Source organism: Chironomus tepperi, unplaced genomic scaffold, assembly GCF_022539635.2.
Source record: "Chironomus tepperi strain 1889 unplaced genomic scaffold, CSIRO-AGI_Ctep_v1 contig_335, whole genome shotgun sequence".
In the NCBI taxonomy this organism is placed as follows: Eukaryota; Metazoa; Arthropoda; class Insecta; order Diptera; family Chironomidae; genus Chironomus; species Chironomus tepperi.
Window position 1 is genome coordinate 904,093 of NW_027226457.1, and position 23,648 is coordinate 927,740.

The 23,648-nt window shown below is 31.4% G+C and overlaps 5 protein-coding genes and 1 long non-coding RNA gene across 7 annotated transcripts; 5 read left to right on the forward strand and 1 right to left on the reverse strand.

The window, feature by feature from the left end:
* Positions 1 to 1,995: 1,995 nt before the first annotated feature.
* Positions 1,996 to 8,824, reverse strand: LOC139093365 (alpha-tocopherol transfer protein-like). 2 transcript variants are annotated; one of them, XM_070644066.1, is made up of 8 exons: positions 8,800 to 8,824; positions 4,826 to 4,938; positions 4,195 to 4,309; positions 4,032 to 4,108; positions 3,592 to 3,697; positions 3,330 to 3,476; positions 2,747 to 2,914; positions 1,996 to 2,620 (listed from the first exon to the last, which is right to left on the reverse strand). In XM_070644066.1, exons 2-8 carry the CDS (start codon positions 4,918 to 4,920, stop codon positions 2,411 to 2,413), a joined length of 918 nt encoding a protein of 305 aa, XP_070500167.1. In that variant the 5' UTR covers positions 4,921 to 4,938; positions 8,800 to 8,824; the 3' UTR covers positions 1,996 to 2,410. The 2 variants fall into 2 exon arrangements, with proteins under 2 accessions (XP_070500167.1, XP_070500168.1); XM_070644067.1 differs by lacking the exon at positions 8,800 to 8,824 and adding an exon at positions 5,608 to 5,626.
* Positions 8,825 to 11,700: 2,876 nt separating this feature from the next.
* Positions 11,701 to 13,641, forward strand: LOC139093400 (alpha-tocopherol transfer protein-like). The gene is made up of 4 exons (XM_070644110.1): positions 11,701 to 11,896; positions 12,166 to 12,433; positions 12,634 to 12,872; positions 13,264 to 13,641. The coding sequence occupies exons 1-4, from the start codon at positions 11,765 to 11,767 to the stop codon at positions 13,459 to 13,461; spliced, it is 837 nt and encodes a 278-aa protein (XP_070500211.1). The 5' UTR covers positions 11,701 to 11,764; the 3' UTR covers positions 13,462 to 13,641.
* A 1,369-nt stretch (positions 13,642 to 15,010) lies between these two features.
* LOC139093350 (alpha-tocopherol transfer protein-like) lies at positions 15,011 to 17,360 on the forward strand. The gene is made up of 4 exons (XM_070644048.1): positions 15,011 to 15,182; positions 15,404 to 15,674; positions 16,396 to 16,634; positions 16,851 to 17,360. The coding sequence occupies exons 1-4, from the start codon at positions 15,051 to 15,053 to the stop codon at positions 17,040 to 17,042; spliced, it is 834 nt and encodes a 277-aa protein (XP_070500149.1). The 5' UTR covers positions 15,011 to 15,050; the 3' UTR covers positions 17,043 to 17,360.
* A 374-nt stretch (positions 17,361 to 17,734) lies between these two features.
* On the forward strand, positions 17,735 to 20,012 carry LOC139093426 (alpha-tocopherol transfer protein-like). The gene is made up of 5 exons (XM_070644150.1): positions 17,735 to 17,919; positions 17,979 to 18,249; positions 18,558 to 18,689; positions 18,775 to 18,840; positions 19,517 to 20,012. The coding sequence occupies exons 1-5, from the start codon at positions 17,752 to 17,754 to the stop codon at positions 19,792 to 19,794; spliced, it is 915 nt and encodes a 304-aa protein (XP_070500251.1). The 5' UTR covers positions 17,735 to 17,751; the 3' UTR covers positions 19,795 to 20,012.
* A 148-nt stretch (positions 20,013 to 20,160) lies between these two features.
* On the forward strand, positions 20,161 to 20,881 carry LOC139093482 (uncharacterized). The gene is made up of 3 exons (XR_011544697.1): positions 20,161 to 20,289; positions 20,351 to 20,621; positions 20,750 to 20,881. It is a non-coding gene; the product is annotated as an uncharacterized lncRNA (long non-coding RNA).
* Positions 20,882 to 21,790: 909 nt separating this feature from the next.
* Positions 21,791 to 23,111, forward strand: LOC139093434 (alpha-tocopherol transfer protein-like). Its single transcript, XM_070644163.1, has 5 exons — positions 21,791 to 21,975; positions 22,037 to 22,307; positions 22,425 to 22,556; positions 22,620 to 22,685; positions 22,746 to 23,111. Exons 1-5 carry the CDS (start codon positions 21,826 to 21,828, stop codon positions 23,021 to 23,023), a joined length of 897 nt encoding a protein of 298 aa, XP_070500264.1. The 5' UTR covers positions 21,791 to 21,825; the 3' UTR covers positions 23,024 to 23,111.
* Positions 23,112 to 23,648: the final 537 nt, after the last annotated feature.

The following is a 23,648-nucleotide window of genomic DNA, read 5'->3' on the forward strand; positions in this document are numbered from 1 at the left end:
TTAAATTTCCTTCAATTTCTTTGTAAAATCCACAAAATCAACAAAAGTCCTCACGACAACATCAAATTTGGCGCCACCAAATCACTAGTAGCTCATAAGTACATATAACACTTCATTCTCCCTCTCTTTATATTATCGCCAACCGCACTGTTTGTTCATTTTTAGTTTCCGCTACTACACACATTCTTTAACACTTATTTCCTTTTCTCAATAGTGAACTCATGTAGTATATCGAAAAATTTTATGAGCTAATTCACAACAAAGGAAAGAAAAAAAAAAGTAAAGGAACGAAAGGAAGGCAGAAAAAAGAGTCATAAGACGAAGTAGAAAAGTCGAAAAGAAACAGTAAAAGGAAAAAGGAACTTGAAGTATTTAGGTACTGAATGAAATGTTTATGCTAACATGAACATACATACATATTCAAACCTATCGATTTTCTTATTTGGATTCCGGCAAAAATTAAAACTCTTTTGGTATTTTGTTGCCTTTTTTTCTTGATTTTTTTCAACACAAAATTGTTTATTTTTATAAAAACTTGTGCTTGTTGAGAAATGGCATTTATTGTTAGTGGCAAAGGCTTGTAAGCATGTAATTTACTTTTTGTTGAAATTCATGTCCAATTCTTACTTTTTTTGCAAAAAACCATAGAGAAAATTGGCTTGAAAAATTTAAGTGTCAAATTACCTTTGAATGTTGAGAAATTCCATGACAGCAGCCAATTAATTTTTGAGCGTGAAAACTTTTGTGGTGGTAAATGAGCAGGGGTTGTTCATCAATATGGTGTTGTTATCTGGATGTCTCATGCTAGCAAAATCCAGAATATTCTCTGAATATTTGAGCATCTAAGCTAAGCAACAATCGTTCCAACTGACATCAAAATCGTCATGCTTAACGTCATCAATGTACAACCCACTATACAAATATGCAAAATACACCCTTTATAGCATAGCAAAACAAACTAGAAATCTAAATACACCCATTTAATTTCGAATAAATAAGTCATTAAAATCGCTTCAAGCCAACAACCTTTACACAGCTTCCATTTAACTCCAAAAAAACTCTGTTATCATCCTCCACACTGTCGATTATGAATGATTGTAATTTTTTTGTGTGCTCTACATTACGTCATTAAACGCGTCATGAAAACATGTACCTGAAACACGATCTCATTCATACGTCATCTCCATTACACCCACATTGATGCAGAACAAAACATCTTTAAACAATTAAATTGAAATTGTTCAACATATTCAATGAATTATGTGCTGTATGTGCTTTAAAAGGATTCTGAAAAAATAAATAAAATTTCTACCAACAATTTTAATTACCAATTTTGCTTTATAAATAGAGCCTGAAGCTCCTATTAATAAACTCTGAAATAATTGAAGTTCTCATTTTCAATTAAAATGTTGTGCTGAATATAAAAAAAATCCTAGACTACATTACAACAAGAAGCCTTGAAAATTGCCGCATAGTATTTATGTGAACAAGAATGGAATGAAAATAAAGAATAACAGACTAGCTGATGTGTATGTGATCATATGTTAGAGACGGAAGCGCATTTTCAATTGACGAATTTGAAGTTGAGTCAAGTTGACTCAAATTGATTCGAATTGAGTCGAATCAAGGCGAATTGAATAGGAGCGAATTGAGTCGAGTCAAGGTGAATTGAGTCGAGTCGAGGTTAATTGTGTCGAGTTAAGGCAATTTGGGCAAATTGAGGCAAATCAAGTTGAGTCGAATTGAGTCTAGTTGAGTTAACTTTTTCTTCCAAAGTCTGAATCAACTTCGATCTCTGTTAGTGGTTGCCGAAGGCCAGACAGACAAAATACATTTAAATCATCAACATCCTTCTCTTTTAAAAGAAAATTCACTAAAAAAAGACTTTCGCATCTAACGGAAATGTATTTACTTTACAGCCAACAATGTTCTATTAACAAGGAATGTCAAGTATTTGTGGAACTAGTCGCTAATACAAGTAATGACTAAAAGACATTTTCCTGGCAAAATAATATATTGTAACTTTATTTTATGTACACAATAATGAATAAATTTTATAATGTTGTCCATTAAACAAACACAATCACAATTAAATTAAAATAAAATTGTATGAAGAATGTTTGTTCTTTAAATAATGTTAATGTACCTGATACCTGCATTAGAAGTAATAAAATGTTAACTGTTTTAAGGCTTGGTGTGTCTCGATGAGCGAAAGTTTTGATTGTCGCTAAATTTCTTAGAATGACAATCAATAACTTACGTCCATCCAGACACATCATCCTCTATCATTTACAGAATATTCTCTTCCGCTTCTTTTTTTTCACGTGGGTATGAAACAAACAGCATAATGAATTGATTTTTAAAAATAAAAGGACAAAAATAAAGCGAAATGAAACGTAAACCTACACACTTAGTCTATTGACAATTTATTAAGTGACGCAACGGGAGAATCATAAGCATTTGCGTTGGCATCAAGCATTTGCTTTTTATCTGACTTTTTCTCCTTCGGTAATAGTTTTAAATTGCTTGAATCAATGAGCCACTCTCGGTATTCTTTCTCTAAACGCTCCTTTTGCTCTTCATGAAATTCATCTAATGACTTTAGTTCGCCTCCGTATTCCTATATACACAAATTCATTCATGCACAAATAAAAATGAATGGGAAGAGTGAATGGAAGAGAGTAGAAAAAAATAAAAAATTAAATGAAGCATTCAGCTATTGTCTGAACTGTTTAAGTAAACTTACTAATGGTAAGATATCCAATGGGAAAATTTCATCTGGTCCACCAGTGGTAAAATGTAATAGTGACATTAATTCAGTTTTAATGAATGGCCGCGCAATGGCAAAGGCTTGGTTCACAAACCATGCAGCATGAACAATATAAATTTTCTTTAGTCGCACGGGGTGAGCTTCCTGTTTTTTTGGAAAAAGAAAAGAATGGAATGAATTTATAAAATATTAACATGGAAAGTGCTTTTTGTGCATTGTTGTGGATAGACTTGCATTTTCATTTATTTTGAGCTTTAAAGCTGAATTATCAGCTTTATGAATTTTTGAAGTATTTAAGTGTTAGGGATGCACATTTTAAGTAAGGAAACATCAACAGCTACCAAATGACCCTTACTGCTCCCGTCTTGTCAACTCTATGTAGTTTCAAGCTATACATTCAATATAATATAATTTATATGTCTACGATTCTGCCAAAAACAATCCGACACCAGACAGAATTGTTCTCTATATTTGTATTAATCAAGTAATCTCATCAGTCTATTCTTCACAACCGCAACAAATAAGAAGTGCAAAAAAGACATCAAAAACAAATGCAAACCTGAATGTACGCCATAAAGTTCCGAAGTGGTCCAAGTTGAACTCTAGTTAGATGTCGTAAACAAACACCTTCCATATCAAATATGACAACATATCCATTTATTGGTCCATCGACACTGATTACGACATCATTAAACATGTTGAATGCCTACAATATAATATTATTGGATGGATGTAATGGATTGATAAGAGACATGTGAAAGCAGAGAAAAGTTCTGACTTAATCGATAGTTAATAATTAAAAGAGACGTATAATGACTAACCTTTACAGCCTCACCAAATATTAAACGTGTTGGCGTATAATCTTTCAGTCGATAGCTCAAGATTCGATATCCATCTATTGTGAGTTTTGGCAAGGCGACCATATTCCTACAATATGGCAGATAGATGTTGAATGAGAAACAAGAAGGAAGTATGAATATGAAAAATAACAAGTAATGATGTTTATAGGTTTGCATGCGCATTTTTCTAGCTCAGAATATGATTCCAAAAAGTGTCATTGCCGAGATTCAAGTCTGTGGTTTGAACAAAGAATCAACATGATATGCGGCAGACGAACGAACAAAACAAGGACATTTCTGACTAGAAAATAGTGCTAAAAAGAAGCAGCAGCACAACGACAGCATGAGATAGTGATTTTAATGCTGTTCTTCTTGTTGTACTACATAATCATTTTATATATGTGATATTGAAATATACGTACGTGGCTGTGTAAACATTTTGCATTGCTGGCAGAAGTGGATCTCTTATTCCAAAGCATTCTGGAGCCGACGCACGAAGCTGAAAAAGATGAACATTTATATGCAAACCGTTGAATTTATATTTACATTCACTATATGTGTACATATATATGTATGAATACATACTTCAACATATTTCTGAAATGCTTTCTTCGTTTCCTCTTTATTATAATAGCACGAATGATAAAATTGGTGAACATGATTCTTTGTCATCTTGGGATAGCGTGGTTGGTGTTGTAACCTTTTTTGAGTCAACATGAAAATGGTTAAATGGAAATTAAACTTAATGCTGTGATAAGTATTCAAATTATGTCGTGATTTCAAGTGTGTAGAAGTTTCTCACTTCTTTAGTACTGAAATGCAATCAATTGACAATCCAAAAATATCTGAGACTACAATTGGGCACTGCAAATACTGATTAACCTTGAACATATGTACAATTTGTATGTGTACTCATGAATACAAACCCAGATGTGTGAAAACCTCAATTTTCCATGCATTTTCACACATTTTGGGTATGTAGTCATGTGTTTGTACTCGTCTGTGCCACAAAATGTGCCGTAGCATAAAAATAAGATAATGCTTTTTTTTGTAGAAAATCGTACTTTAATAAAATAATCCTCAGATTTTTAAATTGGAATTTAAAGGATCAGATTTAAATTGAACTTTTAAAAATCATAGCAATCTTTGACAAAATTGAGAAGTTTTGAGATTTTTCAGTTAAAATTTGGAAGTAAAGTTGAAGTCAGCTACTCACCATTCGTAAAGCTCTTCAATGTCATCACGTTTGTCATCATCCCATCGATAGGGCTCGGAATGGTCTTTGTATGGATGTGATAATTTGGGATCCATCTTAAAAATTATTCTAATCTACAAAGGTAAGAATTTGGTTTAAAATTTTGAATTTAATCTGAGTTGGCATTGTGAGATTTTAAAGATTCTGTAGAGATTCCAAAAACTCCTAAATTCTCAACAGATTGCCAACTCAAAACAATATTTTCCACAACTAGAAGTAATAAGCAAAACAAAAATTGCGTATGTAGGCAAGAAAATATATCTGCAGCTTCGACATTAATATCAATAATTAAATCGAATGATTTTGCAAAGCACTCATGCAGAAATTTGAGTGCTGTACTTTTTCATAAAAAAAATTGTTTATTAATCATGATTTGGATTTTAATATGAAGGTTGTCTAGCTTAACAAATTGATATGTTGACAGTTTATGTAAAATTTTGACGGCGGAATACAAAAATTTGTCAAAAATTTCGATTCAATTTCAATAATTAATGTAATGATGCTGACATTTATGCATTATTTCCTTAATAATCAAGGAAATGAAAAGTCGGAAATCCATTTGAACTGAAAGCTTTCATATTTCATTAGATAATTTTGTGCACAAAGAGAAAACATTCATTTGGATGTGTCTATTCAGTTTCTTCCTTTTCTCTTTTAATTTACTTGATAAACAGCCAAAAATGCATGAATTTTGATGAGATTACTCTACATTTTTGCGAAAGAAATTTTAATGAATAATTTACAATTGCAAATTTTGATTAGAAATTCCAATTTTCACAACTTTGTTGCACTAGATGATTTTCATTTTATTTATGAGGTGAAAATATGTTAACAATTGGTACTTAATAGCTTTTTGCAATTAATTTTGATTAATCAATCTGATAAGCTGATTAATTTGCATTGATTTATTCGATTATTAGGATTGACCATCCGACATCTGAGAAAATACACGGATCACAATTGATCTCTAAATTTCGGATTATTGAGTATTGAAGACTTTTATTTAACATATGACTCCATTGGAACTAAAATCAATACTCAAGAAGTTAATTGATCAAATTCTAATTAAACACAATTGTGTTTAAAATGCCATACCGAGTTAAACAATGTATTAAATGAGGAAGTCGTAGCCTATTCAGTATATCAAGGCCTAAAATATCCACAAAAGTTGATATTTCTTAAATTTCCTTCAACTAAATTGAACAAAAAAGATACTTGACAAATGCATAAAATCACTTTTTTCCTCTTTAGTTATAACTAATTAGCAGCCTAAAGTTAGCAAAGCCAGAAGCACTCAACCTTGATGCTCATGCAATTAAAAATTCGTGTTTGGAATCATCTGGAATTTATGCGGTTATTTACATTAGGTAATAAATAACATCAGCGAAATTACTTATACACCCTTGACATTTTAAGGTCTTAGCGGCTGGCTGCCAACTCTGCTTAGTTAATCAGAGTTAATTATTCAAAAACTAGTAACCACATCTAATAATTCTCATTAATTCTCTCATTTTCAACTTAAATATAATTTAACATTTTGACGTCATCTCCTGCTTCCTATTCCAACAAGTGAGATATCAAGAATATTTTCTTGAAAAGTAAATCTTCCTATCAGAAATTATCATTTTTTTGGAAGCTCGAAAAAACTAAAACCCGCAATTATCGAAATCAGTCAATTAAGATAGGTTACTCTACTTCCAATGCTAAAATTATTATAATTTTTAATAACATTCATTTAAGGCTACCCATATAGATGATCAATTATGAATTTGTAAACAATAGATAATGTTCTCAAGGGATCAGTCATGTATTGCAAAATAATTTGCATGTATCATTTCATCATATTTACTTACAAGACTAATGATTAGAATTAACAGACGGATATGTAAATAGTGACAGACGTAATTACATCATAAATTGTAGGAGCAGGCAAGTGTTAAGGTAATTGGGAATATAAGTGGCTGAGTGTAATGAGCTTGACATTTGATGATCTTTTCAATTGAAGTAGTTAAATGAGGCCAGAATAAGGAAAAATTGCATCCGATTGACGTGCATTGTTGATTATTCAAGATCATATGCGAGACACTTGAACTTCATGTGAGAGTGCTTCTAGGATATCAATGATGATTTTAACGGTCATTTGATATTCAAATTTTATTCGTTAAAGTTAACGAAAGTGGTTGCAAGTCCCTTTTGTCGTTTACACTTAAAATATTTCAAGGAATGTATTTAATTAAATTCGCAGAATACTGTCGTGATTGAAGTGATCTGACTATTAAGGTCAGCCTTTCCTCAGAAATCATATTAAGTGACATATTCGCATTTACTTTCAAAACAAAATTTTCTGTCCAAGCCAATCTGATAAAACTTACTCAATGACAGTTTTAACCAGTCTCGAATGTTTATGTGCACACATAACACCAATTTTATTTGCCATTTCGGTAGTTTCTTTTAACTCATTGCAAATATTATTCAATCCATGCGAATTTTAAGTATGTTTTCTTTTGATTATATTTGAAACTATTACCGCTTGGGTCAAGCAATGGAGAATTGCCTAATTAATTTTTAATACATGTTATGTCTTGTGCCGGAATTATTTTAATAAAGATAAAATTTGTAAATTATGGACATTAAAAGTTATGGAGGAGCTTCCTCAAATTATTTTTTGCTTTCCTAATCCAAAGCATCTAACTCGTTTTATTGGAAGATGAGGCTTTAAATAAAAGTTATGAGTTATTTGCCGGAATAATAATTTTCAACCTTAACAGGTCATACTTAATAGTAATATGCGCACTAACCGATTCCACCAAATTACACTGTCTAAAAGTTCGATTCACTTGTACTCTTTTCTTGTAATTTTATGGTGGGTAAATATGTTCAACCTTGAATACAATCATTGAATGTTTGATGTCCGTGAGCAGTAAATAAAGTTATAGAGAAAAAAAATGATTATTTACGGTCTTGATCAAAGTATTAGTACAAGACACTGTATGCCATTAATATGCTGCTTGCGAGTGAACATTCCAAATTCAAACTATTTTTTGCTTCATTTTTCAATATACTTTTTTTATAGCCTTTAAATGTGCTAGCAATGGTAATGAAGAGGCTTTCACTATTATCATTATTTTTATTTTAAGCTTATCATGTTAATGATATTAAAGAAAATGCATTTTATTGTCGAGTACTTAAAGGTAAACATTAGTCAGTGTACACGCGATGTTTGCAGAAGCATTTCACTTTTTTGTGCGGGTTAGGATAGGAACTGTATAAAGTTTATCTAAAGGATTGCTCGCAAAACGACAAGCATTCCTGTTTGAAGTGATTTAGTCCATATTAATCAAGTTCGGATATGAATGACACTAATAATCATAAGATCTCACAGTCAATGACCCTTTCTTGCCTTCATATTAATCCGAATCACAATTTCAATTGATAGTCCATCAAAATTATCTAATTAGCCGCCAAACACCTTCCGATTTTAAAAGCACATAACAATCTCCATTCATAAAATGCGCTTCCATTGTTCACAATCACTATGTACCATTTATTTTTTTCTCATTTCATTTAAACCTATTTACGTAAATGAAAACTTTTTTTTTCTTTTATTTACTTGCAAAACTTTTTCTTGCACACCACTAGCACAGATACATACTTTCATTTTGCACATTTTTTCAAGTGTTTTGCAACTGTTTTGAGCTTTGGAACTTTTTTAATGCACTTTTCATGAAAATTTTATGTTAAACAGAATTTCTGAATTATCCATCAATATTGAGAGTAATGAGCTAGCACAACCTGTTGACACACGTGACTATTAATAGCCACCAGGCTACAGTAAATACATAATCAATCTTTGTTTGCAACTTTCGAATTTAATACGAGTCGTAACTCTTTTTTGCTATTATTGCTTATTACTTCTATTTGCGCTGTTCACTTACCAACGTTCAAGATGAAACTGAAAAAATTGTGCGGGTAAATGAAATGAAACTGAAATTATTGTACATTTCAATGAATGTGTTTAAACAAACTTCATGTATTGAATAATTCACTTGGCAATGTCTTGGATTCTCTATTCGGTTAAAATTTCTTCATGTACATAACATTTAGTGTAAAATATAGGTAAACTTGCACAAACACGGTAAAGAATGCTGTACTTTTTTGACTGTATGTACTCGTGGTACTTGTTAGACCCGAGTAGAGCACTACTGTTTTTGGAAGTGACTTGATTCTGTTTTTGAGCTCTTTTTCGTCGGCTCTGAGGCTGCCCTAGCCTAGTGACTAGAGTGTGGCATCCCTGCAGAATTATGCTGTACCTATAAGTTCGTCCAAGGCTGCAGGCCTGTGTTTTTTGTATGCAGATCTGCAATTTTGGACGAACCCTACTAGAGAGTAACAAGAAGCTTAAAAGCCTAGACAAAGACATTACCCTATGCTGCTCGGTTCTCTAAGCAAGACGCTAATGCAACACAAACTCATTATTTATAATTATTTTCTTCACTTCTTTATGTTACCTTTCAAACAGCTGTGTCTCTCAATTAATCTCTCATATTGTCTCTCTGCTCTTTTAAGTCGTATGATGTTATATTGCAATACCAAAAAAATGGTAAAGATATGAACCAAAAAAATGGTTATTCAATTTCTATAGTAGAAAGAAGAGACATTAATTCAGGTGTCTTAAAATATAAAAAGTTGTGTTAGGTAATGTGAGTACACAGATGAAAGCGCAATTCCATTCCATAGAATAGCGATAAGCTTACTAGAGTACACTGACCTATTGACTTATTTAATGTGCAACGGGACTTTCAATGTCATTTTTTGATAATTTATGTTGTACGAAATTTGCGTGCTTATTTGGGTCAAGGCAGTGGCAAGTTGAGGGAACGAAATGGATTTATAAATATTTATTATTATTGATATTGAGAAAGTCATTGACTATGCAAATTGATTGTTTTTAAATATATTAATTATTAAGGTTTTAATAACAAACTTGACGGACAGCTGATGTGAGACACATTTATTGATGAATCATTGACATTAAGAGCCGATGTTTATATTTTTGTTTTAAATATGCTTGATTGACACTGAACCTGACTTGTTTTGCTAAAGTATAAGTCCTATCCCCCTCTTGTCCCCGACTCAATTCATAACCACATGATCCTTAACAAAAAACATTTAAAAATTAGCATATAATTAATTTAATGACTACTTAATTGCTGATATAATTTCAAAAAGAGATTAAAGTATACTTACTTCATACAATTACTTTCTGACGTGTCACATATTGAGATAAGCAGACCTTTATTGACCGAATGGGCGGTGTAACTGCTGATTATCTTGTAATTGCAAAGTGAAAGTTTCTCAGGTCAAGTAAAGGACAAAATGACAAAGTACAGTCAATGCATGTACACTCATGAATTCGTGCAAATTAAAAAAATTGAGAAATACTCAATATTATTGCTGATATTTTCATCTCTTAAAAGGAAACAATGTGAAGGTCAATAATATTCGTACACGCGTGTATTCAGTATACATACCGACAGACGAAAAGGATTATTCAACAAACATGCATCTATGAATGTTTAAGTACGTCTATAAATATCTTTTAATAATCATTTCCGATCATAAAATCAGATGTCAATCATTATATTCAAATTACATCCTAATGAATATTTTTATGCATTTACGATAAGGATTCAGTTAATCTACAATCAATTTCTCTTTATGTTAATTCTAATTCTTTATTGCTTCCTTATTGCCGTATGACATTACAATTATTTCTTATCTGGATGGCAATAACACATAAATTACCACACATTTTAATTATAATGTCTTAGAAATATTTAATTGCGCATTTAAACTGGCTAGTCATGAAAAAAGTGAACTCTGGAATGCATTTTGCGTAGAGTATGTCAAGTCTTAAGTGGAATATTATGTAAATTTTTGTGCTACATGGAAAATTTTACATTTCTTAATATTTTCAGCACGAATCTGGAAAGTTAGAGTGGAGTTTTGTGTATGAATTGTATTGCTAGGTTGTTATCAGCTGGATACTGAATGGAAACTTAGGGTGAGGGTGGTAATAAAGTGACTGACTTCAAACAATCTTGCTGAATGCTAAATTAAAGACTTGCTGTTGTGGAATTCATTCATAAATTTGTGTAAAGACAGTCTTATACAGTAAGCAGTAACTTGTTTATATTTACCTTAACAAAACCTTTTAAATCTTCGCATGGTAGCAAAAATCTCCAACAATACAAACATCAATAATTTTAATGTCACCAGTACAGCATGATTAATACGATACCAATTACTAGATTCCAATATTAATGGAATTAATATCACATTAAAATGCACATTCGTGTGTACATTAAAGATGTCAAAATGTATTTCAAGGACTTTAAAGCCATCACCTAAGGTAAGTCAAGTGTGTAAATGCATGCACTGCTATATAACGTTAAATTAACATTTTTTAAAAAAAAATTCTATATTTTTTATGAATAAAAATTGCAGTTCATGGTTATGAATAATAAAAGAGATTGGCAAAAAAAACTGTAGATGAAGAGGAGATGAAAATCATATGTTTCATGTTGCACATGTATACACTATAAAATTATATAATAGCTATCATGCTTAAGTACATTACAGAGATGAGAAAAAATAGAGAGAGATGAAAGTATATAAGCATTACACAGAAAATTGCAACGTTGATGCAAAAGAGACTAAACCATGCAATAAAATGCAATAGATTTGAAACAGAAAGTGGATTTTCATGTTTGTTTGATCTCGTAACATCCATTTCTTCACCATGTGACTTTAACTGTTCTATTCGCTAACCGCAGTTCAGCTTTAGACACCGTAAGCGTAACATATTGTTGTGATAAGTTTAAATTAGAAGTGATAAAGATGAGTTGTGATATGAAATTTGATTATCAGGAAGCTTTAAAGCGACAAAATTCAAATGAAAGTGATATTTTTGAATTAAGAGAGAAAATACGGAAGCATTCGCATGTGCCAACGAAGTTGAGCAATAAAAAAGTAAGAGTTTTAATAGATTCACCTGGAGTGCTCTCCTTGGTTCCTAAACCAAAATACATTAACAACCCCAAGCATTATTATCAGCAAACCAACAGTTTAAACAATCAATCCATCATTTTCAAATGACAAAACCTCCACAAAATCAACACATTTTAAACAATAAAAACTCCGACCACATGAAAATCAAAAATTTACATTTTAAATTCCCCCCAAAACCCACACCCCACACCCCCTAATTAATTTCTAATTTATTTTCCATATCATCCCAGCTACTATGCTTTCTTCACGCCTGCAATGGAGTCGATGATGCTGCAAAAGTTATCTCAACCTACTACGAAGTTCGTCAAGCATGCCCGGCAGTATTCTCAAATCGAGATCCATTGTCGAATGAAGTTCAGCAATGTTTGGAGAATCAATATTATTTTCATATGCCCAATACACCATCAGGATATTCTGTTATCTATCATTGTTTATCAAACAACAAAGCGTCAAATTACATATTTGATGAGGCTTGCAAAACATTTTTCATGACTCTAGGTTCTGGCTTTAATGACATTTTTTTCCTCTCTCTTCTTATTTCCATAAAATTTTTAGACATTATAAATTTGAATTTGTGTATAGTTTCGACTCAGACACAGTTCATATATCGATTATTTGAACTTTGAATGAACCACAAAACAATACAAAAATCGATTATTTTTCTCTCTTTTTATTTCCTTTATTTTGTCATATCATAGATTCACTTTTATGTACACAAGGCCCATCAAATGGTCTGATAATTGTATTTGATATGAAAAATGTCGGCTATCGACATTTGTTGAGGCCAACGATAGATGGATTGAGGACATTCTTTCATTATTTACAAGATGCTCTGCCAGCGAGATTGGAGTCGATGCACATAATGAATTGTGGACCAGTTTTTAATCTAGTTCTTGCGATGATTAAACCATTCATGAGAAGTGAAATTATTCAAAAGGTGAGGATGATAAGTTTGTGTTGAGTCAGTTGTTGTTAGTCAATTCATTTGTGGTGCTTTATATAAAGTTTGGGATTTTCCAGTTTGCTTGGCAGTTTTCGTAGGTTAAAGTCTAAATATAAAATTGATGTCTGAAATATCAAGGTGAAATATTTGTAGAAGTATATTTCGATCTGTTCTGTACACGGCTTGGCTCCTTGTGGGTACGATATTGATATCAGAACTAGATCCTTGTAGATGACCAGGACTAGACCGAAGACTAAGAAGTACCAAAAAAATTGCACAAATAGTTTCAAAAGCTGTAGATCTATATACAAGAACTGACACAGTTCCTCTCAAAACAACCAACTTTTTACAAACATACTAACCTATTCAAACACTTTCATTGTAGATGCATCTCCATCCATGCGGAATAGACTATCAAAAATTCCATAAAGAACACATTCCAAGTTCTTGTCTTCCATCTGACTTCGAAGGACAATTAGATTCCATAATCGAATTACATAAAAATCATTGTGCGATGTTGGCACGTCTAAGAGAATATTTTATTGCAGATGAGAAAGAAGCAAACGAAAACAAATCCATATAGATGAAAATAATAATGCTTAATACTCATCGTCTTGATGTTCTGATACTTGTTGAATGGTTTCTTTTTCTATGCTGCAAAAAAGGTGTTTTCAGTTAGATACCAATAACTATCAATTATCGTATATTATATTTTAACATGGAAATGAATAAAAGCTCTCTCATTTATTCAAAGCTTTCAAAACCTTACAAATGTTTTTACTTCATCTTAAAATGCTTTATTTACGAAGGCTATAAATGTAAGCAAAAATATAATAAATTCATCGAAATATGTTTGTGTATTTTAGCATACAATAAAGCTTTCAATTTTAATTATCAATGAAAAAAAATGAACCCCACCCTACCACCTTTTTATTTTATGTTCATATTTATTTATTTGTGTGTGCATATAAATTCCATTATTGCATGACCCTTAACATAATTTTACCTAAAATTACCTTCACGCACATTGAACAATTTTTATTTCTTTTCTCGTGTTTACCGCTTAAAGTATACGCACCGTGGTTTAACCTAACACAATATATGGATAGATTGTACACATGAAAGTGAATATATTCGTAGTACAAACGTCAAAATCATGAGTTGTATTAAATATTTAAGGAATTTAAGTGAACAAACGAATCGATATAAATGTAGCCATTCATTTATTAGGAATTATTAAAGACAAACTAGGAATTTTTCATTCAATTTCTAATGTGGTTCTTGATGTAGCGAATCTAATTTGGATGTAGTTAGTTAGTTTACACAAAGCTGTCATTGCTATTTATTTCAGCTGTTAAAACTCTATTTATTACTATTATGTCATTTTAGATTTCAAAATTCCAAATTTAATGCCCGTGAAATGTATATTACCAAAGCATATTTATAAAGTCATTATTTATCTCGTTAGTACTTCTCAAGATCTTTAAAGCTAATATTTTACAAGCGTATACCTGTGTGTACCTATAGAAAAATTGCTTAAGTAAAGCTTGTTCCTTGCAGATTGTCTGAAAAGGTGACTGATATTAGCTTAGACCAGTCGAGGACAACCTTTAATTTTTAAATGCACATTTTGGTTGCAAGCCTCAATTAAAACGGCATACGGTTCATGGCATTCTCAAACAATTTTGGTGGCACACAAATTGCCCACCACTGGCTTAGACATTTATAGACAACTTGAGCCAAAAGTCCTTGCTACAGCACTAGAATCAGTTTGGTTAAGACTTCTTAATGAAAACTCAGTTCCATTCTTGGTTCCCTTCTGCTAAATTTCATCCAATTCATCCGATTTCATTGTATATGAACAAATAAAAGCAAATTATTAAGATGTCAAAACGATCAGCAACACAATGAACTATCAACTTCATACATTACGCCTTTATTGTTATTTAGCAAGACACCACAAAACCAACGAAAGACGTAATTTTATTTCAATTTAAGCATAATCGAGAGATGAGTATATTTCTCTTGATTTCAACACTTAAGCAAAAAAAAGAGTTCCGACTGCGTTTGTAGAAAATATTTGAGCAAGACACAGAAGAAATCTGAAAAGTCTAAAACGGCAAAAAATAAGTCTTTAGTATTGTTTGAGATTTTGAAGTGAAAAGTAGTACTATGGATACTGATTTAAAATTCGATTATCATGCGGCTCTTAAACGAGTAAACTTAAGTCAATCGAGCGTTGATTTATTGCGCGACACTGCAAATAATTGTGAATTACTTCCAAAGTCGTTGACGGATAAACAAGTAAATATTTGAAAAGTATTAAAGGTTCGTTTGGATGTTCAGTAACGCTTTGGATCGTTTATTTATGATATCCGATATTTTGAGGATGAATTAGGAGGAAGTGAGTCAAAAATTTCAAAATTTGAGAGAAATCTTAAGTAAACGACTCTTGACAGATTTACAGAACATCCGAACAATCCCAAATCAATCGAAAGTTATTCAAACATTTTCCTACCCTCAAGTTGCTCCTGTTTTTAAGTAAATGTAATGGTGATATCGAGAGATCAATCAAATTCATGCATCGACATTATGAGATAAAACGAAAAGCTCCACAGCTATTTAAAAATAGAGACGTAACATCACCAGAGATACAACAATCAGTAGAGAATCAATATTTTGCTAGACTTCCGCAAACAGAACAGGATGATGTTGTGTGTTATCATGGACTCGCCAATTCAATACCAAAGAATTATCATTATAATAATGCAACGGCTTGTTTTCTTATGATGATAGGTGAGTGATATTCTATAGCTTTAACTATTTCAATCTAGTCTCTAGCAGCAGTTTCATATTTCTTGTCTAAAAGTTCTTGAATTCCCAAAATAAGAAATTTTGATGACACTCAAGATTTCCGCAAATTTATTTTTATTAAATGTCTTATGACGTAAACTGAACCGACAAGAAATTTGCTTACTCATGATGTTCTTTCACAAATGAATATTGGACAACTATATGCAACATTTGTTATTTGTTGTTATCTTAAGGCTCGAAAGATTACTTTTTATTTTTTAAAGATTTTGTATATAAAATCTTTTTTGAAGACATAAGAATGCATTTTAAGAACAGTTCCTGTTTGTGTTAACTAATCCGAAACAAGTTTTTCAACTGGCTATCAGGAAAACAACAAGCAATAATATGAATGGAGTTCGTAAAGTTCGATAGCCGAAATGATAATTGGATGAATACATTTAAATTCGCATAATAATAATCTTATGTCAGATCTTGTCTCGTGTTATAGATTCCATTTCATAGTTTGGAACCTTGAATATTAAATGGTTCTATGGATATGCTAGTAATCTCATGAATTACATACCACTTTCTGTATTATTTTGTCCTTATCTAAATGACATGCACTTAAAAGACAGATTCAGTTCATTTTAAAGGTTGAAAGATTAATTGACTAATGAATTAATCCATCCTGAGCACTAACTTCATAATTCTATTTTATTTCTAGAAAATGCAATGAGTATCCATGGTCCATCAAGAAGCTTAGTGTTGATATACGATATGAAAAACTTCCGGCTTGGACATCTAACAAGGAACAACCTAAAGTCAATGAAAGCATTTTTCGCATACATGCAAGAAGCAATGACAGTTGATATTGGCGATATTCACATTTTCAATACATTTCCCTCATTTAACTTGGTCATGAAGCTCATTTCTCCATTTCTAAAGGCAGAAGTTGTTAAAAAGGTACTTGATTAGCATTAATCGGTTAATTTCAGTTACGTTGGTCACTTGAATTTTGGATCGATTGATCGACGTGTGCTGTTCGGACGAAACGATGAATGTGTTAATTGATATTTTTGTACTCATATTATCGAAATACGTATTTCAATGCCATCATTTCTTACCTTGACACTTAGTAATATTTTCCAAAAAATAATATATTTAACTTCCTTTCTGTAGTTTCACCTACATTCATCAGACGTGGACCTCGAAAAGTTACATGCAGAAAGCATCTCCAAATCATGTCTACCATGTGATAGCGACTATGGTGGTATTTGTGATACTATTGAAAATTTGCACAAAGAACACAATAATGAACTGTTGGAAATGAAAGAGTTTTTTGCGGCTGAATCAAAGCAACTGTTTGAGTGAAATTTTGAGTGATGTAACCGTTAGTTTTTGAGCAAATTCGAGTACTTATTTCTAAGATACACAATGCTATGTTTAAATTGGTCAATAAACTTTGTAGCACAAAGATATAATTAATATTATTATAGTAAATTACTTAACACATTATATTTATTTTTGAGAAACACTTGTTGGATTTTCTTACTGGCTAGACGATAAATTTGAAAATTTGAGGATTTTTTGGTGTGTCAGATTTTTTAGAGCACTAAGTTAATGAATTAAATGTAATTTTAAAGACATTTCCAGAAATAAAAAGCACATTAACGCATCATAAAGACTTAAGCAGTTCTTTTATTAATATTTGCATTAATATTCAAACAACGGCCACTTATACAACTTCCAGCATCTTAATAAAACATTGAATAGGGCAACCAAATGTTAAGTTTACCGTCATGCGATAATCGATTTCAGTTTTTCAAGACTAAATCATGCCCTGCCACAACTTTCTTTCACTGGAATACTCAAAAAAATTTCTCTCAACTAACTGTTTGTGTCTGTGTTAACATGTGTGTAGTATTAATGAAGAGGAACACTTCAGTGTCCAAAACGAGCACAAAAAGAAAGAGAGAGGTTCCGACTATCACGTGTTTACTTTTTTATTTTTATTAAATACATGATTTCTCTTGAAGATGTTTTCAGTCTTCATACGTATTTGCTTCCATTAAGACATTAAATGTCACTTCTATTTGATATGTTTGCCAGGTTTAGAGAAATTCTAAAGTCTGCATATAATTATAAGGAAGCACTTGATCGAGAAAATTTGACACAAGAAAATATCAATTTGCTGAGAGAAAAGCTTAAAAATTCAAAAGTTGTGCCTCAATCTCTGGCTGATAAACAGGTTAGTAGAACAAGACTAAAAAATTTGCGGACATTCACAAAAGATCTAATTTATTTTAGCTGATATTTTTCCTTAACACGTACAAAAATGACGTTGACAAAAGTGCGGCACTGGTGGAAACTTGCTATAAACTCAAAAAATCAGCACCGGAATTTTTTAAAGATCGAATTGTTGACTCAAAAGAGATTCAAAATTGCTTAGAAAATCAATACTACATCGCACTTCCTGTAACACCCGACAATCATATACTTATTTATCATAGTCTTAAAAATACTGACCCAAATGTTTACAATTTTGACTCAGCGGCAAAGACTTTTATTATGATGAATGGTAAGCTTTATGAATCAGTGAGAGAGAATATGCTCTCTGAGAGACGAAAGAAAGTTTGTTTTGAAATTTGTAATTAAATTTTTGCCGCGTATTTGGTGCTTAACATTTTTTCAAGTAAAATAAATTGTGAAAACTTTCTGAACAATTGCTGCCCGAGCACCACAAGAAAAGAAGACTTCGATAAGCCTATTTTATTAATATCAAATCGAAGCCGCCTATTTTTGTCAGCCAAATGGACACCTAACAGAGGCGGCTTCCCTTGTGTTAGCTTTCTTAACTTTAATCAATGAAAATTTATCCAATTTTAGAAGCATATAATTACTATCATGGACCGCGACCAGAAGTGATATATTTGTTCGATTTAAAAGGTCTAAGTTTGCGATATATCTTTAAACCAAGTGTATCATCAATGAGAAAGGGAATCAAATTTCTTGAAGGAGGTAAGGAGTTGCTCACTTATTGCATCAAGCAGTAAAATGACTTTTTAATAATTTAAAAAAAATATAACATTGTTATTATTTTTAGGAATGCCATATAACATCAAAGCTGTTCATGTATTCAACACGGTTTCATTCATTGATTGGATAATTGGTAAGATTTTCTATGACGTTGCTAAACCGATGTTCAGATATTCAAGTATTTTTTTGGATGGCTGTGAAGACATGATACCTAAATTGAAATCAAATGTACTAGGAGCGTAGCTAAAAGGAGGTGGGATGGCTAGGGTTATTTTCACGAAAATCCCTAGCAATTCCTAGTTTGAAGTCCAACCTCCCTCTCCTATACCCCCGAATATGACATTGAAATCTAGTCATGAAAAACCCGAGAATCAAAACATCCCGCTTCCATGGTAATGCTTTGTACTCTATAAAAAATTGTAAACCCCCTTTTAAGAACAAGCGATACGTTATTTCCAAGCGTTCCCAATATCTAATCTTTAATTATTAATTCAGGAAATTAATCAAAATCAAATTTTGGAAAACCATAAAATCCATGAAAATCTTGAATTTATTCTAACAACAAAGATCATAAACTTATTCACGTGCGGTTTTGTCTAGCAATAAGCATTTTGAAACTTGTTTTGTGGGTTTTATTAGTATGACTCAAAACCTGTCTTTGGAAGTTTATATTTTTTCAGTTGATACATTTGCTAAATATCGTATTTCTTATATTCTAATCATCAATGCGATAACCAGATGCAGCTTAATAATACGCAAAACTGAATAAATTCAATCAAATTTTACAACTATACATTTAATTATTACAGCAATTGTGAAGCCACTTCTCAATTCGGAGTTACTAGACAAGCTTCATCTTCATCATGCAGACCTGGATTATGATAAATTTCACGAGCAATATGTCCCAAAAACTCATCTACCAAAGGAATATGGTGGAACATTAGGAACACTAGATGAATTACAACAACAAAGTACGGAACGACTAATGAACCTCAAAGATTACTTTATCTATGAAGAACAGCAATCAAACTTCGAATTTGATCAATTTGTTGACGAGCATCTATATGAAATTCAGAATGTTGATTAAAAATATGTAAAAGAATTAATAAAAAAATTACATGACAAACTTTAATTAATTTCTATTGATAACTTCCTCGATGACTTATCAATAGTACCAAACCTTTGATACTGACTTTGAAAATGTTGCGGTTGATTGCCAAACATTTTTCAAAGTCAACAACTCACACCTGAATAAAATGATATTCGATGTAATAAAAAATGAGGCGTAGCGATATAAAGCTACATGATCAAGATGATTCAAAGAAGATTTTGATGTTTTGGTCAACTTGTTTTTACTCGTGCCCTAAAAATTAACATTCAGTCGTAGTCAGCCCTTTCTTTAGGACGGTTGTTAAGAAAAATTAGCTAAAAAATGTTCAAAGATTTCAAAAATATTCTCGATAAAGGTCATAGCTACAAAGAATCCCTAGAAAGGGAAGGAATTAAGCAAGGAAATTTGGATTTATTAAGGGAAAAAGTAAAAAATTCAGAATATGTGCCAAAGTCGCTTACTGATAAACAGGTATTGCGATTGATTTTTCAAATATCATTTCCTTATGCCTAACTCAATGCCAAATTGGCAGTTATTATTTTTCATGAATAGAAGCAAATGTGACATTGATAGAGTGGCAAAATTAATGGAAAATTATTACAAGAACAGAACCTTGATTCCAGAATTTTTTCAAAATCGAGATGTTTTTTCTAAAGAAATTCAAAAATCCTTAGAAAACCAGTATTACATCATGCTACCTGTTACACCAAAAAACCAAATGTTGTTTTATCACAGCTTAAAAAATCCAGATCCAAGCACATATGAATTCGATAGCGCGACGAAGGTTTTTTGTATGATGTTCGGTGAGTTAAATGGATATTATCATTGTGGTTTGAAGAAGATCAACCTTTGTGTTTATATGTTCAGGATGATTAACATCCAAACTTAAATATTTTGAAGTTCGTCCTTAACTTATTTAAGTTTTTATTAGAGGCCCATTTCTATCTCCATGGACCATTATCCGAAGCAGTTTTTCTTTATGACTTGAACGGAGTTAGCTTCAGAGTATTGATCAAGCCAAGCATCTCATCAGTTAGGAGAGGATTTAAATTCCTAAATGGAGGTACAATACAGTTAAAGAAATATTCATCAACAATGAATTTATAATTTTTTTTCTTATTATAGCGAATCCAATAAGGATTAAGAAGATCCACGTTCTAAACACAATGTCACTATTCGACATCATTGCTGGTAATTTTGACTCACTTTTGTTAGTGCTCAGTAATTGCATTCGATATTTTCCAGCTCTCATCAAACCGTTCATAAAGCCAAAAATCTTCGAGAGAATTCAACTTCATCACTCAAACATAAATTTCGAAAAGTTTTACGAGAATGAGATTCCAAAAAGTCACTTACCAAAGGAATACGGCGGAGATTTGGGAACACTCGATGAGCTTCAAGCTGAAACTACAAAAAAGTTGATGGATTTAAGAGATTATTTCATTTTAGAGGAGAAACAGAGAGAGCTAGAATTTGAAGATTACATTCGGAAGCATCCAGAGGATGTTAAGTGTCATGACTAGAACTAAGTTAAATTTATTTTTTTTATACAACGTAAATTTACAAGAATAAAGCTATATTAAGTTCAAAATGAAATTATGAATCTAAAATTTGAATGATTTATTGCTCTTTTCATAAGAATATTTCAGCATATAGCAACTTTCTCGAAGAGATAGTGAAACCAAGTTAAATAACTCTACAGGGCTCATTTGTCCGTGAATATTCTATTTGATCATTCTTATGTATCAAAATGTTTAAGGTCTACGCATATATGCGAATTTATTTTAAGAATTGACAGTTATACCAATGAAGCTTTAACACAAAACCTTGCGATCTTATTCAAATGAAGAGAAGATACGCAAAAAATATGTTAAATTGAGTAAAACCTTAATGACAGCTTCTTTTTCTCTTCATTTTTAAACGCTTTTGTTTTTTTGGAATAAATAATAAAAATTTCAGTCGTACTCAACACTTTCGTTAAGACGGTCGTTAAGGAACACTGCAAAAATGTTTGAAGATTTTAAGAATACACTTGACAGATGTCATAGCTATAAAAAATCTCTTAAGAGACTTGATATTAATCAAGAAAGTGTGAACTTGTTAAGAGAAAAGATTAATAATTCTAAGCATGTGCCTAAATCATTAACAGATAAGCAGGTAGAACCAGGTGTTGTTGATCTATAATTCAAAAGTGTCTAATTTGTTGTCAATTTTGCAGTTATTGTTTTTCCTCAATAGAAATAGATGTGATATTGATAGAGTTGCAACTTTAATGGAGAATTTTTATAAAAATAGAACCTTAGTGCCTGAATTTTTTAAGAATCGTGACGTTTTTTCAAAAGAAATACAGAACTGTTTGGAAAATCAGTATTACATTATTCTTCCTGTTACATCAAAGAACCAAATGTTATTTTACCACAGCATTAAAAATACTGATCCGAACTCTTATGACTTTAACAGTGCGATAAAGGTTTTCTGCATGTTATTTGGTGAGTTTCATTAAACGAAGATTAATCATTTTTTGAGCTTGATTTTTTGAGAAAACCCCAAGTGGCACAGACTGCGATCATTTAACATTATGTCTAAAATCCCGTAATTATTTACAGAGGCTCATGCATGTATCTATGGACCTTTATCTGAAGCAGTTTTCATATTTGACATGGGAAACATAAGTTTTCGATATCTTTTAAAGCCAAGCCTTTCATCTGTGAGAAGAGGATTTAAATTTCTAAACGGAGGTGAGAATAAAGCTTCATAAATTTCAGTGACCAAATATAGCTAATAAAACTATTTCCTTATAGCAAATCCAATCAAAATTAGGAAAATAAATGTTTTTAATACCCTCCCATTGTTTGACTTGATTGCTGGTAAGACTGTTTGTTTTATAGTGTTTGACAAGAACTGATAATTTCTTATATCTCTTCCAGCAATGATCAAACCATTCATGAAGCCCAAAATATTTGAGAGGATTCATCTTTTCCACTCGAATGTAAATTTTGAAAAGTTTCATGAAAGTGACATTCCAAAAAGTCACTTACCAAAGGAATATGGCGGAACTTTAGGAACACTCGATGAACTTCAAGAGAAAACTACAAAGATTTTGATGGACTTGAGAGATTACTTCATTTTAGAGGAGAAGCAGAGAGAGTTAGAATTTGAAGATTACATTCTAAAGCATCCAAAGGATGTTAAATGTTATGATTAGATAAAAATTAAGCTAATTTTAAGCATGTATTAATAAAAAAGTGAAAGTTACTTAACAAGATTGTGGATAAAGGCACAATAATTTAATAAAAACAAGAATATAAAATTTAATTCAATTTACATAAAATTAAGTCGTTTTGTATTTCCTTATATCTTTTGTCCAATTCAAATTTAGATCTTCTTTCATTTATACGGGAATTCTGGTTTGGCCAAAATTTACGCGGATATCAAAAGTGTCCTTGAATTTTGCTTTAGTTTTAAAAAGTTTCTCAAATGAGATAAATTTTACTAAAATTGCTGTCTGGAAAACAGGTTTATAGTGCTTCTATGCAGGTAAAATTAAAATAAAGAATAAATTTTGACAATGACTTATAGCTTCTCAATTTCCTAACAACATACTAATCAGTTCCGAAGCAAATCTTTTCTTATATGGAAAAATCTGGTTTGCAGCATGAAGAGTCGTCATTGAAGCATAATGCTAAGTTTGTTGAGGAAGGTAGGACAACCATTTAAGAGTTATATAGCATTCAAATGAATATGCAATCTTATGGCTTTTGATTTGACTATTGGTATGTTTAGTTCCGATCTTACCAATATGATGAAAATTAATGCTGTGGATATAGATT